A 21,695-nucleotide genomic window follows, 5' to 3' on the forward strand; every position below is an offset into this window, starting at 1 on the left:
TCTTTTAATTTGGGGTTTAAAGTGTGCACTGAAATTCAACTGAGAAACACCTATCTCTCAAGCTTAAAAGTATCATTCTTTAAGTCCAGCAAGATGATCTAGTCTTTTACGTGAATATAATGAGTGGATGTTTTATCCTCAAGGAATGCAGAGTGAAATTACTCACATTTATTAAGCTCTGATGATGCACGTTTCTAAGCTCTTTACTTGGATTATTCCATTTAACCCTTTCAATACCATGTGATAAACTGAGATTTTGATAAACACAATAAATAGCAGTGATTGGGTAGGTCATAGATTTTATTTTAAGAAGCTGTATAAGTTTTCCCAGCATGTCATTCATTCAATGATATAAAAGAAAAAGGGAAATAGTATTTATTATTATTATTACCACCATGTCCATTTCAAAATGGAGAAACTAAGGACACACAGGTTAAGTCATTTACTTAAGGCTATATGGCCAGTAAGCAGCATAGGCAAGATTTGGATCCAGATGGTCTGCCTCAGAGCCTGTAGTTTTGACCATTACGTTAATTAATGAATAAAAGGAAATGACAGTCACTAAGAGTACATGATAGTAATAAATGCCATTATTTTTAAAAATTTCCAGGTTTTTGTGTTTAATGTAAGCAAAAGATACATATTCACCTTAAGTCAAGCGTAAAAACAGAGGTAGTGATTTCAGCCTCCTTTACCTACAGTTTTCTTCTGATGATGAAAACATACAGAGCGTTGCATGAAAATCAGGACCTCACCCACCTGAGCAGGTAAATCCATCTCCAGTGAACCCTTCGGAGCAGGCACAGCGGTAGGAGCCTGGGGTATTGACACACTGAGCGTTTATGCTGCACTGGTGGGTTCCATTAGAACATTCGTCCAGATCTGCATGTCACGAGAACATAGCAATAAAGTTCAGAAATGAAAATGGAATATTTAAACACCCAGGAAGATTTTCATTTGTCTTAATTTAAATGTAAACTGGCCAAGAACTGGCCAAATGGAATGTATTTTAGTTTACTGGTCAAGTTGCAGTTCTATATAATTTTCTAAAACCTCAGACCTATGATCCAAAATGTTCATGCTACAAACATGGGCCAAAATAATTATTTCAAGCGTTTTGTGAGCTGTCTAATCAACTAGAATTATAATGTTTAAAAGAAAACCAGGCCTAGATTTCCTTCTGATTTCTACTGAGGGTGAATTTTATCATTGGCTACCTTATCACTAGAAAAGGGGTCAATTTTCAAGATAATACTGAATTTCAGAGCAGGACAATTACCATAGAATTTTCAAGTTCATTTTATAGATGAGGAAACCAAGATAATGATTCTTGACCTCATGGAGCCCCTAGTCTAGTGGAAAAGACAGATGTTAAACACAGAAAATTAAATTAAATTAAATCCTGTTATACATGTACCATGAAGAAAAGTTACAGGGTATGAGGAAATAAGAAGGGTGTCTAATTCGGATTGCAGGAATTAGGAAAGCTCCACTGAGGAAGTAATTTTTTGTTAACTTCGCACCTGAAGGATGAGCAAGAGTTGACCTGCGAACAGAAGTAGGGATGGGTCTTCCTTGCAGAGGGAAAAGCACGTATAAAAACACTGAGAAGGAAAAGAGCTTTGATGTGACAAAAATTAAAGGAGGTCAGAGTGATAAAGCACAATGTAGGAGACCAAGGACGATGGAAAGTGAAGCTGGAGAGATAGTGGGAAGATGACATAGGGTCTTGTAAACCATGTGAAGGAAGCTGAATTTGATCCTAAATTCAATGGATTAAAATGACAATTGTGAAGAAATCAGATACATGGTTTAAAAAAATCTACCTGGCTGCAATGTGGAGAATGGATTGCAGGAGGACCAGAGAGGGAGTGAGAAAACATACGAGGGGGTTCTTGTAGCAGCTAACAGAGAGAAAGGGTTGGGGTGGGGGGCAGACTGAGAGAGAGAACGGCTGTGACGAGAGCAGGGGGATGGAGATGGAAAGGAGTGGATGGATTTGGATGCCAATCTGGAGGAGAGGTGCCTGGACACGGTTAAATCTTTTGTATTAGCGGCAGGCTATTTTTCGATAGCTGGCCAGAGTGATAGATGGACAAGAAGCAAAAAAAAAGGGAGGCTAGAGGAGAGAAAAACAGTAAACAAATGAGACTAGAAAAATGGGAATGGGGATATAGCTGAAAAGTTGTGAGATTAATGATAGAGGAACGGCTGGACTCAAGCGGGTAGCTAGTGGACTTAGTGACACCATGAGAGAACCTTCCTTAGCAAAGTTATTTAAAAACTATGTTAACTCAAATTCTGGAGTCAGCTCATAAACATTTGACAAGTATAAAACAATTGAGTAGGTAAGAAAGTACATTCAAATTAACTAATATTATTAATAAGAGATCTTAAAATTATCCTTTAATTCTTGCTGCAGGCTTATCAGGTTTTAATGAGTAATCATGGGGAGGTCGGTTTAGCTAGCTTGAATTTGTATTTTAAATAGACCTGGATAATTTTTACGAGCTGCATCATGCCTTATTGTTGAGGCACGTAAAACACTGAACGTACCAAGCAGCACTATGAATGACATCAAGGGTAAAATCCAGTTCCTTGCCTCACAGCTATAAAGGACTTATTAGACTCTGGTCAAGAACTATAAAACTTGGAGAATGGCAACTGCCTTCACATTCTCCTTCTAATCTGGCTTCTTGGAATCCAAAACATTTAGATTTCTCTGGAAGAAGAATTCTATTTTCTATTAAGAAGCTGGTATTGACCACTTACTATAGACCTAGGTTATCTGAAAAAAATCTTTTCATTCCCTTCATTTATTTCACTGGGTTTTAAATCTCACTGTTACTCTATGAAAAAACTGGAAAAATATATTAGTCATGTTTCATCCTACAGCTGTTTGGATTTCTGGCTGCACATCAAATAATTTTTACTGAACAACACCACATTAAAAAGCAGATGCCAAGGCATACTGTTGTAATTTGATCATTTATACCAAGGTTAAAGGAAACTCTTAGGCAAGAATTATCTTGCAACGAAAGACAGCCTTTAATTTTCAAGAGAATAAATGAAAATAAGAGGCATGTTCCTATTCAAGTATGTACGTTAACAACTGTGCAAAGAAGAGCCTCTAGGGATTTTGTGTCTTAACAAAGGTTATTTACATTTGCAAAATACTCACCAATACATTTGATGCCATTTCCAACCCAGCCTTCTCTGCAGCTACATTTGAAGCTTCCTGGGACGTTTAGACATGAGGCATGCATGTCACAGTTGTGGGCACCAATTTCACACTCATCCACATCTGAGAAACCGTAGTTAATATGAAGATAAGATACAACCTAGTTAATTCTACTTCCAAGAGATTTCTGTATAGGCAAAATTTTAAAGTAAACACAGAGAAAACATTAACGTCACTTTTACTTTTAATATGTTTAGACTCCAACAGGATTTGGAAGTTCATGATCCAAATCAAACAAGGCCTTCCCTGAAAGAAATTGCCAGCCAGAATATATAGAAATAATCCCTGGAAATGTTATCTGGAAAATGACCAGATGCTTTTCTCAGTATTATGTATACAGTGTCTGTGTATGTGGTACACATGCATATGAACATGCAGAGTTCTTCTTTCATTACTTGCCCTTTCCTGGAGGTGTCAGCTTAAGGCCTAGGCTGCAGTCTAAGTCACCCACCACCTGGCTTGAGCGAAATACCACGTGAGAGCCTTGAGCAATAATGGACATTTGGCCCAAAGCACTGACCTTGGGAGTTCAACCCCCATCCGCCCTTCAAAAGGCTAAAACTATTTAGTAGAGAACAGGAATAAGAGATAAAATGAATGGGGTGAACAAAGAAAAAAAGGGAAGAGAGGAAATTTGGGCAGGGAGAAGAGAAGGCAAAAGCAAATGGAAAGAGAGGAGAGAAGAGGAGAGAAAAAGATGGGGGAAAGAAAGGAAGGAAAAGAGCCTAAATATAAGTTTAGATTAATTTTTGTTAGTTTAAAAGAACTGCAAAACTCAGCAAACACCTGGGATTCCTCCAGGTCTTTTGGTGCTTCTTCCTTATGTATATCTCCTGTTTGGGCAGGAGAAAGTGAACACTGCCCCAAGAGCTACCAGGAGCACATCAGAACCATGGGGGCCAGATTCCACACCCATTCTCCCACTCCGTGTCCAAGCACGCAGCCAGGTCTGCGGCTTGGTAGCTGAGACCGTGCTCATCTACCACAGAGAAGAGACAAACGCATCACACGTGCTCTGGGCCAGTTACTCATCACATAACTGTCACAACCTGGTGTGGGTGAAAGTACAAGAAATTCCAGGGAACAAATGATGTTGAAGGTTAACCTCTGAAATATAAGAAGCTGAAACACAGAGGATACAAGCTTGAGACCTACCTGTGCATCCTGTGGTCCCCTTCTTTACTGAATACCCCAGCTGACAGTGGCAAATGAAGGATCCCTTGGTGTTCTCACATTCCCCAAACATGCAGATGTTTGAATTTAAGTCACATTCATTCACGTCTGGGAAATTGATTTTCAACACCTTGGTTAATACTTGTTTATTCTAGTAATTCAAAAGCTGTCTTTTAAACTGAATAGCATACTAATGAGATACACAAATAACGTTTAAAATATAAAGTATTTGCAGGACACAGTATTACAGATAAATATATTGTCTTTAAGGATTTTTTTTTTTTCAAATAATTCTTCCTTTTCGGCTTTTACATCTTCTAATACAATGGTTTGAATTTTAAAAATAACCAAAAAAGGCTTTTCTTCTTATGTGCGTATGTGTGTGTGTGTGTGCACACTGTACATAAGTATTTATCCTGTTCTTATGCTACCCACCAATGCATGTTTTCATGTCCATTGAAGCCATGAAGCCATCATAACACAGACAGCGATACTCTCCAGGAATGTTGGTACACTGCCCACCATCACAGATATCAGGATTATTTTCACATTCATCAATATCTGATGATACAAAATCAAAACCAAATGAAAAACAAGGATGACTTTTATTAAGCTCATGCATTTTTTTTTCATCCAGTTCCACACAAAATATGTGGAGCCAGATTTGTAAGGTAAGATTAACCAGATGTACAAAGTCTGTGTATTTTCCTTCCTGTACCTGCGCATGACCTTCCATCCGGCATCAGGGCATAACCTTCACTGCAGCTACATTCATAGCTTCCTTCTGCATTAGTGCATTGGGTGTCACAGCCTCCGTTCATTATCATACATTCATCAATATCTGTAAAAACATTGCCACAACGTTACTTGTCAGGGATACTTCCTTAAAAAAAAAAAAGAGAGAGAGTTTTTCTACTTCTTCTTAAGCAGACAATGCTTCAGTGGCTTTGGATTTTTCTCCCCACTATTCATGTTGATTGATCACTGTGACATTAGCCTTTCTTAGTTCCTCTCACTTCCTTTTAGACAGCATTTCATTTGACATTCAGCTCCAGTAACCTAAAATTAAAGAACTCAGATATACCATATAGGATGAAATATATATATAGAGAGAAATATAGGATGTTTCTTATTATAAAACCAGAGGTTCCTCTGCAAAACCACCAAACCATGGCATCTGCCCCCATTCTTAGATTTGTTTTTAGGACAAAGGACTCCCATCGGCGTCATTATATATTCCGTGCCAGAAGCATTCCTCGACTGACTTGAGAAATACAACTTCCAGACCTGTTTGGCCTACCCTTACCTGTACAGCCCTGCCGGTCTGGCGTGGCCTGGTACCCAGGATTGCAGGAGCACTGATAAGTTCCAATCATGTTTACACATTTTCCATTTCTACAGAGATTGTCACTCAGGGAGCATTCATTAATATCTACAAAAAGATACAAAGAGTTAATGTCTTATGAAATCACAACACCACTTAAACTATCAAGAACATGCAGCATCAGAGCAATGGTCTCCAAAGGGCTTTATTTACTTCAGGGGGAAGTAAGATGGTCTCTTGCAGCAATTCAAAGAAAACGCCAGAATCTATATTTCTCTTAGTTCTATCTACAACAGTGCTCTCCAGTGGAACTTTTTACATTGATGGAACTGTTACATATCTGTGCTGTCCAATATGTAGCTGTTACTGAGTGCTTGAAACATGGATACTGTGACTAAGGAACTGAATTTTTAACGTTATTTAATTTTGATAAAATTTAAATAGCCACGTGTGGCTAGTGAGTACCACATTAGACCACATCCACCTAGCACATGCCAGAAATAAAGCTTGTTAATACTTAATCTATGAATTTACACTGGCACCCTCAGCTGGTCTTAACTGGATGGTTACGTGTTGTCTAAATAACATGAAGGTTCCTGAGGGAAGACAGCTGGTTCCACAAAATAGAAGGGCTGAAAATAGGGCCCTCAGTTTTTAAGTTTTCATGGCATTGTGTTTAGAGGGCCTGGATAGGTGGATTACAGATTATATTGCCTGTTTTTTAGGAAACTAACCTTTATAAGATGGGCAGATGCCTTAAAAAAAACGCCTGCAAAGATCTGTGGAAGAAACTAGTACTAATAATGCAAAAAGAGAAGAGCAAGAAAATGGTAGAATGACACTTCCTCACACAAGTTACCTGTCAAACACAATCTAAGGTAAAAATCAGATATAACAAGAAATTCACCCCAAATTCTCAAAATCACTAAGAAGACGATGTGGCAAATTTATGTTCATAATCATGAAATATTTATTTTATTGAACATGCAAAAATACATATTTTATAATGTACATTATATCATTGAGGGGAACTTTTTTTTCAGCTATAAAACTCATGAAAATTAATTAGCAAAATAAACTGAACTTAGAAACAGATCTCTGGATCACTGATATCACAACCATGAATAAATATTCTGTAATTATCTGTGTGAAAAATCTTTTTGAACTATTAAAGTGGAATTAAAAATATTTAAAACCTTTAAATTCACCTTTTAAAAATGTCTGTTTGAAAAAAGAAGCAGACTCACAGATACAAAGAACAAACTAGTGGTTACCAGTGGGGAGAGGAAACGGCGGAGGGGCAAGATAGCGGTAGGGGTTAAAAAAAAAAAAGGGTTATTATGGGATTATACAAAAGCATGAATGCAAAACTGCTGAGAATTGTAAAGCACGACAGAATTTAAAGAATCTTTCATTCAATAAAAAAATTAAAAATTAAAAAAATAAATAAAATGTCTGGTCTATGATTTAAGATTCACCTAACATTAGCATAGCGATATAAATATGGGTTATAAATAAATACATGAGTAGTTGGGAGGTGTGCTCAAGTTATGTTTTTATTTGGGGGTGTGGGATCTGTCTATTTTAAACTGTTTTATTTGCTTACACTTTCAAGAAAGATTTACTGTGAGGAAAACATTTCCTGGCTAAATCAAAGCTTTAAAGCCTATGGAATGCTTCTTCAAGACCAGCCGTGGTCGCACCTACATCCTCGGCCCCACATCCTGAGCTCAGGGCCAGTAAGGAGGCCTCAGTGCTTCTGTGAGGAGGGGTTTGGAGGGAGCACGTGCGCTCCCACACAGGTGAGCAGACCCTGTGATGACTGACACGGGGCACCGAGTGGATTCTTGTGCACATGTGTGCGCACAGGCAAACCATCAGGGAGCGGCCCTTCCAAGGGCAGCGTATGTCCCATCCCAGCCGACCTGGAGGAGGGAACTACAAGGCCTGACACAGGGTCCCTCCCACAGGGTCCTTTCCAGTGCGCTTGTAACGAAAAAGAGGGGAACCGGGGTAAGCATTTTCTAAAGACACAACCTGAATCCAAATGTACGGACTCTGAATTCCCAAATTTTAATCTGTTAGATTTCACAGGTCAAAAACAACCAGTTCATGAGAATGACCTCTGATCTTTATGATCTTTACCGGCTGAACTGGGAGGGTTTATGTGCTGAGGAGACAAACTCACCCACACAGTCCTCACGTGATGGTGACAGCTCGTGTCCCAGTGGACAGTCACACTGAAAGCTGCCCTCAGTGTTCACACAGGTGCCACCCCTACAAAGGAGAGGGTTACGTTCACATTCGTCAATGTCTGAAAGGTAAAAACGTGAGAGCCATTAAAGAACTCTGAGGAAAAATCGTTCACGCACACAGCATGGGAGAAAGATTCATTATCTGAGGTCATTGCGACTCAAATGTGAGAGATGGGTTAATAAGAGATGGGCTAAGCTCTCCTCACTCTATGATCACTAGATAAAAGGTTAAAGTTCTACTCTGAAAAGACAGTGAGCTATCAAGGCTTTTACTTGTATGAAATGAGCAGACTCATGAGAGGTAAAAATAAACAATATTCGCTTTATATCACTCTGAACTCCAGACACCATATGTCTCTATCTCTAATCAAAGTGAAAGAAAACTCTTGGACTGATCACTTTCTGTATCCCATGAGGTGAGTCCTATAAGTTGCTAAAAATGAAACCATGGGCTAAAAGGTGGGCAATGCCAAGAGTGTTTGTAATAACACACAAGTAAGGAAAAGAACGTGGGATTCGCATGACAATATAAATTTGGGGGGTCACCACCCAACACCATACATTTTTAGTGACTCCCTCCTCAGCAGTTAGTCTGTGGTGACTTCAGATTCTACAAATAAGCAGAACCCAGTCTCAATATCTCACTGCCATTAAGGCATCAAGGGGCTGGGGCTCCCCAAGAGCCATCGAGGAGCAGATTTCCTGTCTGACACTTAGATCTGTTCTCTCTCTCGCCACAGCTCCTTGCCAAGCACGCTGTTCACAGCTCTGAGACAGGCCAAGGTCACGCTAAGGAGTCTGTGCTAGCCCGGTGTGCAGACCCCAGAGGCTTACCCATGCAGTTCTTCATCATCATGAACCCGCTCTCGTAGCCTTCGAAGCACTCACACTCAAAGCTGCCCGGCGTGTTGACACAGATCCCACTCCCACAGAGGTCAGGAGAAATCCTGCACTCGTCAATGTCTAGTTCACAGGGTTTAAAAGAAATTCAGAAAACCAGAGTGAGATGAGAAGGTGTTAACGAACAGAGAGATTTGGCCTTCCGAGCAAAGGTGCCGGAGGAAGCAGGGGCGAGCCATAGAAGGATGCGTTTTCAGGAGGTCACCTCGAGGGGGACAGGGCTGCGGGCACATTCCTTTCCCCAACTGCCAAAACTGTCACAGCCAACAGGCAGGTGGGCCCTTTTTGCCTTTAAGAATTCTGGAATTGTGGATTTCTCTTTGTGGCTTAGAAATGATAACAGAAGGATGAACCAAGCAACTTTGATATGAGCCGATCAAGGCAGGTGGCAAACGAGGAAGCAGTGGCCATATGGAGGGAGCCCCACGCACGACGCAAAGCCCACGCTGGTTCTGCTGCACTAGCCCACGTCCGCCCCTGGTGCGGGCGTGTGAGGGCTGCTGCCTCTGAGCAGGGGTGGCTAGCCGGCCACAGAGACGGCCACAGAGATGGCCACAGAGACGGCCACAGAGACGGCCACAGAGACGGCCACAGAGGCAGACGCGGCCACTGAACCCTGAGCCGGAGAACGCACCTATATGGCAGGGCCGTGGAATACGCCCCAACTGTGCTTCTGCGTCATATTTAGACGGAAGAGCCTACTGATTTAATTTTAAAATTAAAAACAAACGATCATGATGGGCTTTTGCGTTTGTCAATTTTTACATACTACAGTAAATAAGAATCTTCAATAGCAGCACTTATATTCTCAGAAACAGGATTCTCTGAGAAATCTCCCATTCCTGAAATCAAGATTTTCAATAGAGCAGCATGTCTGTAAAATAAGATTAAGAAAACATGACTTGCTTAAATATTTTTGTCAGACTGGGAAAAATGTTTTTGCCAGCATCTGTTTATTCTCGTGAATTTAAATTTTTAAGTTTTTCTATCACAGGATTTATAAATGGCTAATTTGCACACGTTCTCTTGCGGGGGGTGGTGGGGGGGGTAGTCTCAGCCCCTGCTTTCTCCCAGCTTTTGGTTTTTTTCTATTGATTTTTCCCAATTGCAGGACATACTGAAAAAATGCAGGTACTTTCTTTGAAACAAAAGTCTTAACAAAATTGATTGATTCAATTAAGCAGGTAACAATATGCATACTAATTCTCTTAATTTTTATCTATCAGTATCTAGGAACTGGTGATGAGAGCCAAAGGAAGAACACAGAATAAGTTCAATGGCAGAGGAGGGACAGATTTTGGCTGATGTGATGTGGTGGGAGCTGCATAGTGTAGATTATGAACTCTGGAACCAGATGACTGGGCACAAATCCCACTTCTGTCATCTTCTGGGTGTAGGGGCTTGGGAAAGTCACTTAATTTCTCTGTGCCTTAGTTTCTTTATCTGTAAAATGGGGCGTGTAGTAGCACCTGCCTCATAGGGGTAAGTGAACCAATGTTTCTTAAGTGCTGAGAACAGTTCTTGTCTCATAAAGAGGGCAGTATATATGAAAGCTATTCGCTGTTAAGAATTAGCATTTTGGAGGAAGTGGCTTTTGAACTGATCCTGGAAGGCTGCATAGAAATTCCAACTTTAAAGATGTAGAATAAATAGAAGGGCAAGAGATAAAATGCATAGGTGAAGAAAACTAATGCATTTCAGAGAACAGCAAGTTATAGAGAGGCTGATAATGGGTGCAAGTACAGGTGAGATGGGTACGGTTACTGAGGGCGCCAGCATGGGGAGCAGAAGATGGGCCTTACATGCTGTGAAGAAGGGCAGCCAACCGTGTCCCACTGTCCTTTCACATTGCATCCCACAACACCGCAGTGGTGTCAACAAACTTCTGTCTTATACAGTATAAACGAGGTGAGTTTCAGAGCCATTAAGTGACTTGGCTAATTTCACACCAAAAACAGGGCAGTCAGAACCGGAAAAGCTTCTTTATCTAGGTCTAGGATCATCTAAGTCAATAGAAGTTGTTTTGCGGGAAGTTATACAATCCAAGCCCTGCTTTAGGATGAAAAACCTGGTGGTTGTGAAAATGAAGGATCTGATTGGAAAATTACTGGGGTGGGAGACGCTGGAGGAATCGGCAGTGTAGTAGAGACTGCCATGTGCTGCCCAGGTCCCCCTTCAGGAAGGAAGGACTCACGCGTCCTTGCCCTCAGCTGTCGGGACTGCGGCTGGCAGAAAGTCCTGAGGCGAGAACTATCTTCAGGAAGCGCCTCAGCTAAGCGGACCTTCCTCACAGTCACACCCCTTCTCGGGGCAGATGTATGCAAAGATTCATCATGCAGGTACATAAACACCTAGCCCCTGTGCCCTAACTCAAGACAACTGTGATGTGCTTCCCAGATGCAGAGCTCCCGGGGCGGGTGGGCTGAGGACCACACTGGGACTGCATCACAGCCCACTTCTGCTTCCTTTCCCTCCCTCCCAAGACCAATCCCTAATAACCTTCGTGCCTGCTAATCTCTGCTCAGTCTGTTTCCTGAGGAGCTGAACCTGCATCAGCAATAGTGTAGAAGAAATAGTACAAGTACTTGAAATAGCCATTTTGATGGAAGAATATACATAACTTTTTCACTTGTCTATTGGGAGACGGAGGTGTCAAAATTAAGTCTGAGGCTTCAATCCTGAGTGAAATGATACTATTAATATATCCAAGGAAGTCCCTAGGCAGAGGAAGGGGGATGGGACAAAGGGAGACGAAAACAAAGAGAAACTGTCCAGATGGAAGTTAGAAATGCAGGAGTGGAACTCAGGAGGACTAGAGAGCTAGAGATGGCACCTAGGAGTCAGCTCAACAGAGGCCATCCAAAAAGGCGTGATGGTAGATGCAATTCTGAGAGGCAGAATGTTGAGAGAGCAGAGGACTTCGGAAAATGCCCAAGGGATGGAAAATGCCAAAGGCAAGAAGAATCTGGGAAGATTAGAGACGGAACATCATAGTCATGATAGGACAACTGAGACGGGAAATACCATGGAAGCTAAGAGAGAAGAAAATCAAGGAGGGGGTTGGCCAGAGGTCAAGGAGAATATGCACTGAGAGAAAGATTTTTTTGAACTTGGCAAAGGTGTTTTGCAAGAGTATATATATGTGCCTGAAGGAGGGAGGTCAGCATTCAGGGGCTACAAAGCAAATGGTTACTTAAAAGAGAGGAATGAGAGGTGAAAGTAGGAAAAGAGCACGGTAGCTTGAGGGAAAAGGAGGGCTGAGGAGACGCTCTGCACTTGTTTACAGGTCTAGGGAAAGAAACCAGTAAAGAGGGGGAGATGCCAGAGAGAGAGGAGTGAACTCTGCTAAGAAGGGCCTGGAGCAGGAAGAGGGAAGGAGAGTGAAAGCAGAGAGTTTCGCTGGAAAATTGCAGAAGAACATCACATTTCTTTCTCTGGAAGTGGAGGAGAGAGTAGGGCTGGAAAAGGACATTTTATACCAGAGAAGAGGGTGTGTGAGAAGGGTCCTGGCAATCAGGTTTGACTTCAATAAAGAAGGAAAGGAATGAATAGCGATACGAGAGGGTGTGTAAGTCAGAAGAGGTTTAGAAGTGCTGCAAAGAGAAATTTATTAAGGGACGTAAAGAGGTGAATACAAGTATCGGTCAGCAGCTTCAAAGGCCTGGTTGAGGGTGAATGCAGGGACCTCGGTCAGCTTTTCTCAGGCTCTCCCCCCCAAGTTCAGCAGCCCCGAGTGGAGAAAACAGTGGCGAGGGTGTTAGGAGTCGGGGATCGGAATGGAAGGCACGGCAGAAAGACAACATGGCAGAACTCCAAAAGACCAGATGGATAGTTCTGAAATGCTTAGGGGACAGTCTAGGCTGGGTAGGGCCAAGAGTGAATCAGGAGGATCGTATGGAGTAGGAAGCTAGGAAGAAGTCAAGAGAGACACTTCAGTGGAGATCATGAACACGTAGTGGGGGCAGGAGAAAAGGGAAAATTCCAAAGAGAATATGAAAAATGAGAGTTCTGAAAATAAGACCTTGGAGACATACTTCAAGTGTTTGGAATAATTTGTTATATTGCCTAATAGAAAAACTTGGAATTTTGTATATTTTCTTAAAGAGAATGGCTATGGATAAGGGTAGGGATAGGGATTGTGCCTGAAGCATAATTATTAAGAAATCTGTCCACAGATGAGGAAAATAAGTGACAACTTCTCTATTACAAACCTTAAAATTTGTAACAGAATGTCAAGTTTATACAAGTGTTGATTTAATGGCTATATTCTTTAGTACTCATAGATTCTGAAAATCCTATTGTTACATTGTTCTTGTAGGTAGCACAGATATTATTTTCATGCTCTTTTGCAGCTCTCTCACAACAGGTTTGCTGGAGAAGTGGTTTAGGCACAGGGAAAAGGAAATAAAAAGAACAATGTACATGTTCCTAGTGAGAAGATGGGCTTTTAAAGGCAGTACTTCCAAATAGCAAAAGAAAGAGAGCCAAGGCTTACCCAGTACAACAGAAGAATAGTCTCACCTGTGCAGTTTCTTTCCTCCAAGTCTAGAGCAAAGCCACTATTGCAACGGCACTTGAAACTTCCAATTGTATTCCTGCACTTTCCATACGTGCACATCCCAGGGAATGCTTTGCATTCATTGATATCTACAGGCAGAACAGAGCTGGAATGTAGAGCTGGTTGATATAAAAGAGTAGGTCCAGCTTACCCTTAAGCTGGGATGAAGTGAGAGAGTGGCATGGACATATATACACTACCAAATGTAAAACAGATAGCTAGTGGGAAGCAGCTGCATAGCACAGGGAGATCAGCTCGGTGTTTTGTGACCACCTAGAAGGGTGGGATAGGGAGGGTGGGAGGGGTGTGATAGGGAGGGTGGGAGGGAGGTTCAAGAGGGAGGGGATATGGGGATATATGTATATGTATATCTGATTCACTTTGTTATACAGCAGAAACTAACACACCATTGTCAAGCAATTATACTCCAATAAAGATGTTAAAAAATAAAAGGGTAGGTCCATCATCTTAAGTTAAAAATCTAACATGAAGGAAAAGAATGTACTCAAGTAAAAATGGGGGATATCAAATTTTTCAATGATTACATTGATGCCACACAGGAAGTGTCAATTGTGCAAAAGATTCTGTATTTTTACTGAACAGTTCTGATCCCTTTATTTCTGACCATTTGTTTTGTAAAGTTTAGAGGAGATAGAGAACTTTTTGCAACATCAGGGCTGCATCTCGTCAGGCTGTGCTGAGGAAAGCAGCAGTACAGTAGAAGGATGTAAGAAAAGTGAGATTAGCTGTCTTTTTTAGTATCTTCACTTCAATACCAACTTGTATAGGTGATTTATACTCCTGGGCCATAAGGCTGGTCGCATGTTTTGTTTAACAAAGAAAATAAAGTGGGAAATCACATGTTTAAGGCAAAATCAATCTGCAGAGAATGCGGAAGGTGAGCTTTGGTGCAGAGGGACCAAATGCGCTGCTGACGGTTACCTTTGTAAAATGGCCTCCCAGTAAGAACGTCCCCTCTATTAGCAAAGCCAGGCCCCCGGGGGCACAGGGTCTCGTACTCCTTGGTGCCAGGTTTGGGGCACTCCTCACACTCAGTGCCCCAAGCTGCCCCAACTGCACAGCAGCAGGCATCCATGCGGAACTTCCCAGGAACAGGATGGATGCATTCATCTTCGTCCCACTTCAAGTAACACTGCTCCATGCGGATGTCTACAGGGAGAGGGAACCACAGTTTGAGATTAAGCTGTAAGATGCACTGAACATTCACATACCAAGCATCTGCTTAGGCCCTGGGATGAGGCCAGGCCCTGGAGACACACTAATGGGCAGGAGACAGAGTCCCTGACCTCCTGAAATGGATACCATAATGACAGTCATTTAAAGAGAGCACAGGTGGATTCTCCTTCAGTATTACCTAATTCTCACCTGACACCTTCAGGAAGAAAAGGTTCCCTTGGGATAAGATTCCTTCTTATCATCAGCTATGATCCTTTTTTCGTATCACTGACATCAGAAAGAATAAATTAACTTTAGCATATTTTAGGGCCACTAAAATATGAGTAATTCTGGGATTAGTGGGGAAAAAAAAGCATTTGAATTACGTATGTAAAAAGTTATGAGAGCCTGGTAGAGTAATCCTGTGCCTTTACTACTGAGTTTCATATCAATATTTACATCAGGAATCAAAACATTGTCAACATACGGCCTGTGAATGTTTTGACTGGCTTACACACATTAAATTAAAATATTAATTTTGGAAACGTTTGGATAGTACATGTGCTTTACAGTTTGTTGCAGTCTCCATTACTCCTTATTACCACCTCACTCATTTATGTTAACTGCTTGGCCCCTGCAAGCATCTGAGTTTGGAACTCCTGATTTAGATCAACTCCTATCAGAGCAGTTTATCTCTTTTGTTCTCAGAATATTTTCCATTTTCATATGCCAATCTCTTGAAACTTTCTCACATTCACAGCCACGGTAAATTATTGTAGCAAAATTTAAGTAGTGACAAAAAGCATTTAACAATAAAGATGTTAAAAAAAAAAAGCATTTAACAAAAGTACAAGGATGAAGAATCCGATATATCCTCTTAGAATATTACAAAGGCATGATTTTGAGTGATATTACTGAGAATTTATTTTGCTGAGTGATAATTTTAAATCAATGATATAAATTTATATATAGCATCATTTAGTTACTGAAGGCAATTTGATTTTATTAGTTATTTGACCATACTGATACATTACTTTGTCATCTTCAAAAGATACTTTACTTTTTTCTAAACTTTGGAGATAATTTAAGAATAAAACTCCAAAAAGAAGTTTTCTTTATAAATGGACTTTGGATATTATAATTTCTAAACAATTCCATATGATTTTTTTTTCATATGATTTTACAGTCATACTTTGTATCCAAATTTAAATATGCTGTCAAAAATTAGTTTAAAATGAAATTTGTGTTAATTATAATAACTAAACTGTATGCTGTTGCAAACTTTTTTTCTTACTACTAATTTTAAAAATCCCTGTTTTTAAAATACCTTAAAGATCTTTGAATATAATAATTAAAAAATATTTATTACGTAGTTTTGGAATAATTTTTAATATATAATTTTTTGAATACTTAGTTAATATATAATTTTAGAATACCTATTTAAATACCTTGAAGATCTTGGAATATAATACTACCATTGCTCACACTTTGTCTACAAGCTTAAATTTCAAATACAAGCCTATGTAAAGTTATTTTACAAACTAAAAACTTACTGTTTCATAAGATATTGGGAAAAAATCCCTTAAGTAAATAAAAAATTGTTCAGAGACAACATAGGATCAATAGAAGTTTCTTTTTCAATCATGAAACTTAAGTTTAGTCAAGAACAACACTGATAAAAAATAAAGTCAGCTAGGCATTTCTATAATACAATGCTGACAGAAAGAGCTTCCTTATTTAAAATCTTTAGAAAATAAAGCATTAAGAAAATTTAAATTCTGAAGATGGTAAAGGAAGGGGTAGGATCAGTCAATTTTCTCATACAGAAGCCACATAACTTTGCCATGACTTTCCCCACTGTCTTGTCACGGAGCATAGCTGCAATGGGCTGGTACATGTTAACTTCAAACACGAGTCTCCAATTTTTCTTCTATGTTCAAAATATACATAGTTCTCTTCTTCCATTGACTCAGTGTGAAAGACTAAACAGCCTAAAATATCTGATTAAAGAACTTATAATTTTTGTGTGTGTGTGAAAGTAGGGACTTGAAAATATATTTGTACGCCCACGCTCATAGAAGCATTATTCACAACAGCCGAAAGGTGGAAGCCACCCAGGCGTCCACCAACAGATGAGTAGACAAATAAAATGTGGTACATACATACAATGGAACACCACTCAGCCTGAGAAAGGAGAGAAATACTGATACATGCTACAACATGGATGAACCTTTAAGACACCACACCAAGTGAAACAAGCCAGTCACAGGAGGACAAATATCATCTGATTCCTTTCCTATGAGGCACTTAGAGTAGTCAAATTCATAGAGACAGAAAGTAGAAGCAGGGATGCCAGAGGCTGGGAGAGGGATAAATGGGATGTTAGTGTTTAATAGGTACAGAGTTTCAGTTGGGGAAGATGCATTTTTGAGATAAATTTGTGAGTAGTACTAACTTTCTGTATTATACAGAAACCATTTCATTTAAATTCATTCACTTTAAAAATATCCTCTGGTGAGTTTCCCCCAAATATCGCACTTAAAGCAAGTTTTCCAGCTATAGACCGAAGAGTTTTGGTCAGGCCATTATCCAAAAGAATAAGAAAATTCACGCTTGGTTTCATGCATAAAACACAAGAGAGCATGGACTTACCCAAACACACACGGCCAGTTCCATCCAACGTAAGGCCTTCAGGGCACTCACAGTGAAAAGATCCTTTGCTGTTGACACAGCGTCCATTTGGGCAAACGCCAGGAAACACCTCACACTCATTAACGTCTGCAGGGAAATGAAGCAAGCAGAGAGAGAAAGATGTTCCAAGTAGAAAAAGCAGGTGTAGTCTTACTTCCTGTATAGCATATTCATTCTGCAATACAATGTGGATCATTACTTGAGTTAAGCAGAAATATTCCACAACGAAGCCACCGGGTTTCCTGGGTACCAGCTGTGAAAACTACCACAGCCTTGTCCGTCCATAAAACACATCCCAGACATACACCTTTGCCAGCTGTTTTGTGCCTTAAAGGCTAGTGATGTCCTCACAAAAATTCACCCAACGGCATAAAGAAGAGAAATGGGAAATTCTAAGCTGTTTCCTAAGAATATTATTCTAAAACATTTGTTGACTACATCTAGTATTTTTATTGAAATTCCAAGGTTTTTGAAAGTGATAAATATCTCCAAAGTGTGAGAGTGAATGTTAATTTTTAAATACTGCTCTAAAGACTTACAATGTCTTTCAAGAATGCACCCACCTTCACAAGTAACACCTTTAATCCTGGCAAACCCTCTTGGGCAAGCTGTATCTGTGAGAACAAAGGACACATTTTTACTTCATTACAAAAAACACAACTGTCTTAAGCTCAAGAAACAGTATAATGGAATCTAAATTGAACTAAATAAAAACCACAATCTGGGCTTTAGAGGCAAAGGACTCCAGCTGCCCTCTGTTCAATTCAGTGGAGCACATGACATGCTGTGGTAACTCCATCGGTGTTGACCCATATTGAGATTCTCATAATTTTTCCTACAATTTCCTTTTGCTTTTCACACTGTCAACCAAATCACAAGTAAACAAAAGATTTAGAGAAAAGAGACATCATGCTCTACCGGGACACATGCAAATAAGAATATTGGAGGATACTGATAGTCACCCAGTAGCTAAATTCTAGTTGATTCCCTTCCTTATCCAAACTATTCAGAAGGTCTGCTTATAGTAAAAGGATAAACCAAATACATATTTCAAGAAGTGAATACATTTTACCAGAAAAGACAACATGTTGGGGAGGGTATTGATCTTATGGTCTTCTTCATGATGGAAATATACAGAGAAAGAGATGCCTATTGAGGAAGAAGCTTTCCGATGAGAAGCCCAGAAGCCCGCTGGCCAGGCTCCTACCTAGTTCACACCGCTCACAGGGGCTCCCCCAGGCGGCCCCGAGGGTGGCGCAGCATTCGGATTTCAGAGTGGCTCCGTTGATGTTCACCTCACAGCGGTTGTCCTGGATGTTGAGCCAACACGTCCCTTTCAGGCTGTCTGAAAAGGAATAGGAAATAGTGGGGAGCTCTCATCTCTGAAGAAAATAGAACTCAGTTCTATACACCAAAGGCATTATTCAATAGTATTAAAAAAAAACATTATTTAAAAAACTTTTTTATAGACACATTTACACATACATGCATTTAAATACAGCATATTACATACATGAAAATTAAATATGGTACTGTATATATTTCACACGATATGATAATTAATACAATTATATCTATGGGTATTCTAGGAGCAGCCGCTACTACCCACGATTTCGTACTGGGATTTGCAAATACAGGGCGTTACTCTTATAAGATCGTTACTTGTATGAAAAATATTCATAAGACTTATTCTTTATGGCAGATACTTTGATATTTAAGATTTTATCAAATAACATTCTCCAAGTAATCTCCTTCTCTCCTAATTCCCCACCAAATAAACCACACACAATTTCCGTTCTGTTGGAGAGAAGCCAGTATTTCTCCAACCAAAGATAATTATTTGAAAAAAAGAAATCTTAAAGATAAAAAAATAAACATCACTTATAAAACCACCATTAAGACACACCAGGGCTAATATGTGATGTATTTTCTTTCAGGCATCTTTCTATGATACATATGTATAGCCTTATCTCTAGTTCAAAACGTAACACATGTTTATGATAAACTACTTGAAGAAATAGCAGAGAAAATATAAAAATCACCTGTAATCCAACCATCCAGAGGCAACTACTCCTAACTTTTTAGACTATGTTTCTACATCAGATTCTTCCTCAAATGCCCATTCAAAAACCAATTTTGAAGCAGAGAAAAGGAATCCAAAGTTGACATGGCAAATATTAATTGGGTAAAATAAATCATATGTGAAGTTTTCCTTGCAGTACTGTGGCTCTCAGTTTACTGTGCATAACATTACCAAGCTTCTTGTTAAAATGCAGACTCATAAGTTTCCAGGTGTGTGGCCCAGGAGTCTGCATTTGACAAGCTCCTGAGGTGATCCCTCTGCAGGTGATGTGTAAAACAATTTAACAAAGCTTAATAGCGTAGTGTGGTCACAGTCTTGGAAAACAATAAAGAAAAAGCTTATTCCTACAGTATTTACTTTATTTTTTTTTTTCATTTTTTAAAATAGAGTTCACTTTTTAGAGCAATTTTAGGTTCACAGCAAAATTGAGAATAAAGTACTGAGTTCCCATATACTTCCTGCCCCCTCACACACACAGCCTTCCCCGCTATCAATATCCCATATCAGAGTGGTACATTTTTTACAGTCAATGACTCTATACTGCTATAAATATTGTGTACAGGTTTTTGGGTGGACATAAATTGCAGGTCATTTGAATAAATACTAATGGGTGCAATTGCTGGGGTGTAGGCTAAGAGTATGTTTAGTTTTATAAGAAACATCCAAACTGTCTCCAATGTGGCTGTACCATTTTGCATTCCCACCAACAATGAATAAGTTATTGTTGTTCTACATCCTTGTCAGCATTTGGTGTTCTCAGTGTTTTGGATTTTCACCATTCTAGTAGGTGTGTAGTGGTGTCTCATTGTTTTAACTTGCATTTCCCTAATGAAATATTATGTGGGCATTTTTTCATATGCTTATTCGCCATCTGTATATCTTCTTTGGTGAATTATCTGTTAAGATCTTTAGCTTATTTTCTAATTAGGTTGTTAGTTTTCTTATTGTTGAGTTTTAAGAGCTCTTTATATTTCAGGTAACAGTCTTTTTATCGGATATGTCTTTTGCAAATATTTTCTCCCAGTTTGTGGCTTGGCTTCTCCTTCTCTTGACCATATCTTTTGCAGAGCAGAAGTTTTTAATTTTAATGAAGCCTGATTTATTAATTACTTCTTTCATGACTCATGCTCTTGGTGTTGTATCCAAGTCATTACCAAACCTAAAGTCATAATAAATTTATATGAACATAGACATTACACCCTTCACAAAAATTAAATCAAAATGCATCATAGACCTAAATGTAAACTACAGTATTTACTTTAAAACTCATCTAATAATAAGGGCAAATAAAGTTATACTGCTAAAATCAACAATAAAAAGAAAATACAACCAGAAACACAGAAAGGGAATTGCAATGAAACTGGCAGGCCCATGAAGGGAGACGTTGTACTCTGATTCCCTATGGAACAAGGTAGTGGGTAAGAGGACATTACCTACAACCCAAGCCCTCTGGGACAGAGGATAAAACAAAACAAACAATTCTGTCCTTGACTGAATACAAAAAGTTATGGGGCAAGGATGTGGGGAAGAAATAGGCGGTCTGTTTGCTTTTTTCTGTTTTGAGATTCAGTTTGGATAAAAACTGCGTGCAAATGAAAAAGATTTGCTCATATGCATTTGTATCAGGTCTCAAATTACAGGTTTTTTATAGGCTTAAACCTGTACATTCCATAGCACAGAGGAAACAGAGATGCCTGTGTAAGGCTACTGTGTATTTAAATGATCTTTTAAGGACTGGGTTAATTACTGATTATCACCTTGGCTGTAGTCATTTTAAGTAAGATATATTGTAATAATATTTGCTAATATTTATTGAGGTAGCAACAAGCACTGTTAAAGGCTTTCCATGTATTAGTTTATTTACCCATTAAAACAACCCTATAAGGTATGGACAACTTGCAGATGAGAAAACTGAGGCACAGGGGTCAACTAATTTACCCAAGTAAGGTCACCCAGCTAGGAGAGTGTCAGCATCAAGATTCAAACCTGCATTGTATGATTTCAGAGGCTTTACTCTGCTTCTGTAGGCTGGTATTGTATCAACACTGAAAAGTCCCCAAATCCATACACACACACACACATATACAATCCATCTCTATCTCCTGATTGTTTTTTCTTGTGTGTGTACCTATATACCTACACACACACACACACACACACACAGAGTCACAATATAGATGTACTTATATAGTCAGAGGTTGGTTAAGATCTCTGAAAAAAATAAGGCAGGGAAAGCAGATAAGCTAGAGGCTACAGTAAAAATCAAGAAGAAAAATAATGGTGGCTTGGATTGG

General features: G+C 39.5%; 1 protein-coding gene across 1 annotated transcript in view; it reads right to left on the reverse strand.

Moving 5' to 3' along the window:
• Nucleotides 1-21,695, reverse strand: part of FBN2 (fibrillin 2) — a 224,140-nt gene that overhangs the window by 55,134 nt on the left and 147,311 nt on the right. The window contains exons 21-33 of the mRNA XM_082380764.1: nt 18,526-18,663; nt 17,882-17,932; nt 17,280-17,405; nt 14,394-14,621; nt 13,415-13,540; nt 8,828-8,956; nt 7,927-8,052; nt 5,721-5,846; nt 5,133-5,255; nt 4,850-4,975; nt 4,397-4,522; nt 3,182-3,304; nt 760-882 (exon numbers count right to left, since the gene is read on the reverse strand). Of these exons, the coding sequence (XP_082236890.1) occupies nt 760-882; nt 3,182-3,304; nt 4,397-4,522; nt 4,850-4,975; nt 5,133-5,255; nt 5,721-5,846; nt 7,927-8,052; nt 8,828-8,956; nt 13,415-13,540; nt 14,394-14,621; nt 17,280-17,405; nt 17,882-17,932; nt 18,526-18,663 (1,671 nt within the window). The remainder of the gene's footprint in view (nt 1-759; nt 883-3,181; nt 3,305-4,396; nt 4,523-4,849; nt 4,976-5,132; nt 5,256-5,720; nt 5,847-7,926; nt 8,053-8,827; nt 8,957-13,414; nt 13,541-14,393; nt 14,622-17,279; nt 17,406-17,881; nt 17,933-18,525; nt 18,664-21,695) is intronic.

This window comes from Balaenoptera borealis (assembly GCF_965194805.1).
Source record: "Balaenoptera borealis genome assembly, chromosome: 2".
Lineage (NCBI taxonomy): Eukaryota > Metazoa > Chordata > Mammalia > Artiodactyla > Balaenopteridae > Balaenoptera > Balaenoptera borealis.